This window comes from Vollenhovia emeryi, unplaced genomic scaffold (assembly GCF_000949405.1).
Source record: "Vollenhovia emeryi isolate VEMERY1.0 unplaced genomic scaffold, V.emery_V1.0 DF941522.1, whole genome shotgun sequence".
In the NCBI taxonomy this organism is placed as follows: domain Eukaryota; kingdom Metazoa; phylum Arthropoda; class Insecta; order Hymenoptera; family Formicidae; genus Vollenhovia; species Vollenhovia emeryi.
The window spans coordinates 1-5,071 of record NW_011964844.1 but is presented as its reverse complement, the minus strand read 5'-3'; the positions used below and the strand labels follow the sequence as shown (position 1 = coordinate 5,071).

The following is a 5,071-nucleotide window of genomic DNA, read 5'->3' as shown; positions in this document are numbered from 1 at the left end:
ATACTGTGTTCATGGTCCATAGTTTGTCCGAGCAATCTAAAGGTGCCTTTTCATACGCAGCATGCAGCAGCAGCAAATTAGTCACGTGATCCAAATTCACTAAAGCATATTTGCTGCTCATGGAAAAGGAATAGCTGCAGCAGCACTGGCCGGCTAGATCGCGTGTCTGCTGCTTTGCTGTTCGTTCAATTGAACTTCACAGCGATGAAGCAAAATATGGTGAAATTTATTTTGCAGCATCTAGTAACAATTCTTCAACCAATAGCAGCGAGTTGCTGCGGCAGTATGCTGCGCATGAAATGGTACCTTAAAAGCTGAATTTCCCCATGCTGCGCCCTCCTAGGGAACAAACAGGAAAGAAGTTGGTTCAACTGGTTGTTTCCATTGGCTGTGAATTGTTGTGAGTTGCGCGACGAGAGGGAGGCGATCTCGCGCGCGGCAGTAAGCAGCGAAATAAATAACCAGAGGTAAATTTGGCTGTCGACGTATTACCTCGATAATATAAGATCTCGAGCGTTCGCGGATAATCGAGACATCACGTTGTCCCTGCCGAGTGGCAGTATTGTAACATACACAAAGATTTTCAATAATTGGAGCACTATTGCAACAGTATATTCCTGAGACCAAATCAAGTCAAAAAGTCCTGTACTACTTTTCCCTCCGACAAACAGTTGTCGAGATATCATAAGCTAAACATTGAAAAAGTTATAAAATTTTCTCTTAAATATCTCCAAAAGTATTAGGCAATTATTCAAGGTCAAATTAATAACACCATCTTATGTCAACCTCGAGACCAAACAACTTTTGTCTGAAACATTTTTCACCAAAATGCATATTTTTCCAAATTAACGCCTGATACGGTCATACATGTTAACTCAATAAAATTTTTTAAAAATGTATACAGATAGTTTATTCCACTAAATATAAAAATAAGGAACCTTTTGATATATTCGGGTACATGTGTAAATAAGAAATAATATGTAAATTTACTAATGTGTTACAGATGGCGAATGAGCATCAGAGATTATTGCAACATTTAGAAAAGGTTGAAAACAAAGCTGGTGAAATTCTCACTGATCGTGGGGAAATAGTTGCTCTAGATAAGAGAAGAAACGACGATCGTGTTGGAATGAGAGCATTGCAGAAACAGGTGCATCCAAAAATATGGATCACAGTCGGACCCTTACTTTTAAAAATGCCATCTAAAGCAGCTCAAGAATTATTGGAAAAAGGTCATTTTAAACAAACGGGTGTAGAAGAACAAATTTATTTATATTCTATAATTTCGGTATTTTTTACATTATATTACAGATCAGAGAGAATGTGATACTGCTATTAGCAAGCTAAGAAGCGACTTAAAGATAAAGGTAAATGAACTACGTGATATAGAGTTGACACCACCGGTACCTGGGTTGATGTTAGAACCCATGTCTCGCAAAGAGATGGAGGCAGTCGGACAAATTTTCGGTCCAAGTGTCTAATATTTAATAAAGTTTCTTCGTTCAGAAGTGTAATTAGAATAAGAGTAAATATATGAGTTTAAAATATTTTTAAGTTTAATTCTGTACTCAAACTTTTGTATACATATAATATAAAATATATGTATAACATTATATATATCTAAAAATTATCTCCTACACGTGGACTCATTTCAATAATATAATATGCAAGTGATGAATATGACTAATAAATCATACATATTCATCACTTCGGATAATAAAGAGTGAAATAGCATACGTTTTTTTATATTGTTGCATTCTCGCTGCCTCCATCCGCGCCTGCAACACACGACACTCACGCACTCGTATACATATAAAGCAGACTCTTCACTAATTAAATACGTTTATTAAACTGAAATCTACGGCTCGTGAAGACAACTCCGAGAGACGATCGATTTTCTTTTCGTTGCTGAGGAAGCGCCGCACGATCCTTTATTTCTTCAACGGCAGACTTGAATCGCAGCAAAGGGCTAAAAAGAGAATCGATCGTCTCTCTCGGAATCTTTCGGAGCTCTCTTCTCGAGTATAATATACTTGCTACCACATATTGCCGAAACTTATAACGCTATAAAGATGTTTATTTCTCTGACGTTGTTGATAAATGCTATATTAATATAAATATAGTATAAACGCTACAGTACGATAACACAAAATTAACTGAAACTTTTAAAGAAATCCGTCACAATATATAAAAATTATGTGCGTTGTGCATAAATATATGCATTATCTAGATATCTTGTACATAAAAAATTATTCTCTTAAATTTGTATATTACTCAGCACGCCTCAATTCCAAGTATTTCTCTACGTCTTCAAGAAACCATGGTTGTAAGAACAAATATATTTTATTATCAGGCGCTTCTTCACTATAACTTACAAGACGTTTACTGGATGACTTCCAGTAAAATTTGTACATGCATTCATTGTGATCTTTAGTCACAATTTTCTTGACCTTGTCTAGGAACATCTTGCAAAATATTTTGCATTTGTTTACATCAAAAACCGAGTACTGAAAGTTTAATAATTTTATTATACACTAATGTATCCTTCAATCTCTTGTCATATAATTGTTTAAACAAAACTATTTACCTTTGAAATTTTTGGCAGATCATCCGTACGATATTCTTTTATCATTGTCACTGTGTCACATCTTTCACTGTTAGTAGGGGAAACCTTTAATCCACATATAATTTCTTTTATGTCCACCAAGTAGTTCTGACTCCACCAGTCTACTAATCTCGAAGAAATGTTACGGTTATTTCCAATCATATGACGCCTTGGAATAGTTTTCAACTCGATCAATTCAAAAGTTTCGTCGATATCTGTTAAAAACTGTTGCTCTGTTATACGCTCTTGCGAACAAATTCCATCTACTTCAGCTCCATATAACAAGGAATATCTGCCAAAGTTTGCTCTAAACATACAGTGAAATTTTTCGCACTCATTAAGAGGTGCTAATGGATCTGGTCTACGTGATGGATCATCTAAGTATAAAAAGTAATACAATAATTAATTAGATTAATTGTATAAAGTGAATAAGCAATCCATTTTGTCTACTATATGCATATATCTCAAGTAAAAGTAATAAATCAGTAAAAGTAATACATCAAATCAAACTTTCATATTTATATAAAAAACAATACAAAATGTGAATACCTGCTAGCATATATTGTTCAAATTTGTACCCCCATGAAGTAATTCGTTTTGTCTCCATTGTTGCGTCTTGTTCCTGACGCTCTTTCTCATCGGTATAAAATGCGCACAAATATATTGTACCACGGTATTTACTGGCACAAATAATCCATTCTTCATATTTGTTAGAATATGGGCTACTCAATATTTTTTTTATTGTTCCACGAGAACTGATAAAGTCGATATCCAACCTAATTAATGTTGTCTCTGATTAGATTAGATTAGATCAAAATAATAACTAAAAATATTAATAATATAAATGGCAAAATGACTTTTTAATAACATTTACAAAATGTACATTGTCTACAGAGAATTTTGTACAACATAATGAGAGATTATTATATATACATATATTTAAATGTCATCCATGTTTAAAATATTTCATCAACATACCACCGTTCTTCCTGTGCTGATAATGGTCTATCTACGAATTGATGGAAATGGCTGAGAATCCACTTCAATATATCATCCAGCTTAATATACTCAGTAGGCTTGTGACGGGTAGATTCAAAATTTATATCGAGATTGAAATTCACATTGTTAAAATCCGGAGGGGAAATATAATATTTTAGTTGCGTCAAGTTATCGTTATATTGCATATTACCATCAATACTAAAATATCCGATCAATTCGGTCGTTAAAGTTGGAACCATATGCCTCGAAAAATTTTCATATTGAATTTTAAACATCATGGCTCCTTTATAAATATTTCCACGGTAAAGAGTACAAAATCTTGTATTGAATCAACAAAACCCACTCGTTTTATGTTCAACGTTTCTGAAACTTTTCTAATCGCGGTCCACTTGGATAAAAAATACGTATGTTTATCTTATTCTTGTCAACCACTCTCGCACAGAGCCGACACAAGCACGTCGAACGTAACTCAATGGTCCACTTGGAATAGTTGAAAGTTGGGATCGAATTGTTGGAATAATACCAACGGTGAATCTTCTTTCTAAATCACCCGTCTCCACAACTGGAGTTGAAACGTTCAGTATCGAGAGATACCTTTGTGCACAAATATCGGCTGATAACATTAAAAAGATAGCGCAACACTACGCAATACCAAGTGCACAACAACGTCAGAAATTCAATCAAATGTAGTGTCGACTCACTCTACAGAGAGATATATATAGCCTACATGCAGCATTCACACTATAAAATAGATCGCTCGCAATCACAGTCGGGGAATCCCCACACAGACAAGTGGGGAGCACACATTTTTGCACAAGCGCATAAGCATATGCAGAAAGAATTTGATTGGTTCATTTCCTTATGCATTTTCTTGTGGACCAATCTAATCTACGTCTCAATCCGTAGTCTTAAGGTGCATTTTCACGTGCCGCTCGAACCGGCCGTTTCAGCGACAAAAAGGGTCACGTGATTACTTTTGTCGCAGAATTGTTACAGCAGCAATTATGGCACATGAAAAATAGCAAGAAGCAGCAAATCTGTGTTTAAAAGACAGTTCTAACCTTCAAGCGACAGGACCTCAAACGTGCTTACCAAGGTGCGTATTATGAAACTGTTTGGAATGAATTTTGATCAGAATTATTAAATTATTTTCTATATTTCTATTGTGTTTTCTAGGAAAGACAGAATAATTCCGAGTTATGGCATCAAAAAAAATATTACAATTGGTTACTAAATTGTAACAAATTCATTTATAAACGTAAAGTCGAATTTGAAAATGATGCAGTTGCAATTGCTATGGCCGGTATTCATAGTCAAATCTTATATTCAAGACCGCCTTAAGATTATCTTTAGATACTCCATAGCCAATGAAACGTTCCATACAGCATCTTTAGATAAATTCAAGACGGTCTTGAATATAAAGCCCGCTGCAGACGATGCTATTTTTCCTGCTGGATTGCTTGCAAT

The 5,071-nt window shown here is 34.8% G+C and overlaps 2 protein-coding genes across 4 annotated transcripts; one reads left to right on the top strand and one right to left on the bottom strand.

Annotated features, from left to right (window-relative positions):
* The first annotated feature begins 353 nt into the window (after positions 1-353).
* On the top strand, positions 354-1,547 carry LOC105570939 (p53 and DNA damage-regulated protein 1-like). 3 transcript variants are annotated; one of them, XM_012028390.1, is made up of 3 exons: positions 354-467; positions 1,004-1,232; positions 1,312-1,547. In XM_012028390.1, exons 2-3 carry the CDS (start codon positions 1,004-1,006, stop codon positions 1,479-1,481), a joined length of 399 nt encoding a protein of 132 aa, XP_011883780.1. In that variant the 5' UTR covers positions 354-467; the 3' UTR covers positions 1,482-1,547. The 3 variants fall into 3 exon arrangements, with proteins under 3 accessions (XP_011883780.1, XP_011883781.1, XP_011883783.1); XM_012028391.1 differs by having other exon boundaries at positions 464-542; XM_012028393.1 differs by lacking the exon at positions 354-467 and adding an exon at positions 613-640.
* Positions 1,548-2,163: 616 nt separating this feature from the next.
* Positions 2,164-4,529, bottom strand: LOC105570938 (decapping and exoribonuclease protein). The gene is made up of 4 exons (XM_012028389.1): positions 3,584-4,529; positions 3,155-3,381; positions 2,588-2,982; positions 2,164-2,507 (listed from the first exon to the last, which is right to left on the bottom strand). Exons 1-4 carry the CDS (start codon positions 3,880-3,882, stop codon positions 2,271-2,273), a joined length of 1,158 nt encoding a protein of 385 aa, XP_011883779.1. The 5' UTR covers positions 3,883-4,529; the 3' UTR covers positions 2,164-2,270.
* Between the last annotated feature and the right edge of the window lie 542 nt (positions 4,530-5,071).

Coding starts and splice junctions, on each gene's coding strand:
- LOC105570939 (XM_012028390.1), top strand. CDS start 1,004: ATGGCGAATGAGCATCAGAGATTATTGCAACATTTAGAAAAGGTTGAA. Junction 1,233..1,311: donor TCAAGAATTATTGGAAAAAG/GTCATTTTAAAC, acceptor ATTATATTACAG/ATCAGAGAGAATGTGATACT.
- LOC105570938 (XM_012028389.1), bottom strand. CDS start 3,882: ATGATGTTTAAAATTCAATATGAAAATTTTTCGAGGCATATGGTTCCA. Junction 3,382..3,583: donor TCAGCACAGGAAGAACGGTG/GTATGTTGATGA, acceptor AACATTAATTAG/GTTGGATATCGACTTTATCA. Junction 2,983..3,154: donor TGAACAATATATGCTAGCAG/GTATTCACATTT, acceptor TTTTATACTTAG/ATGATCCATCACGTAGACCA.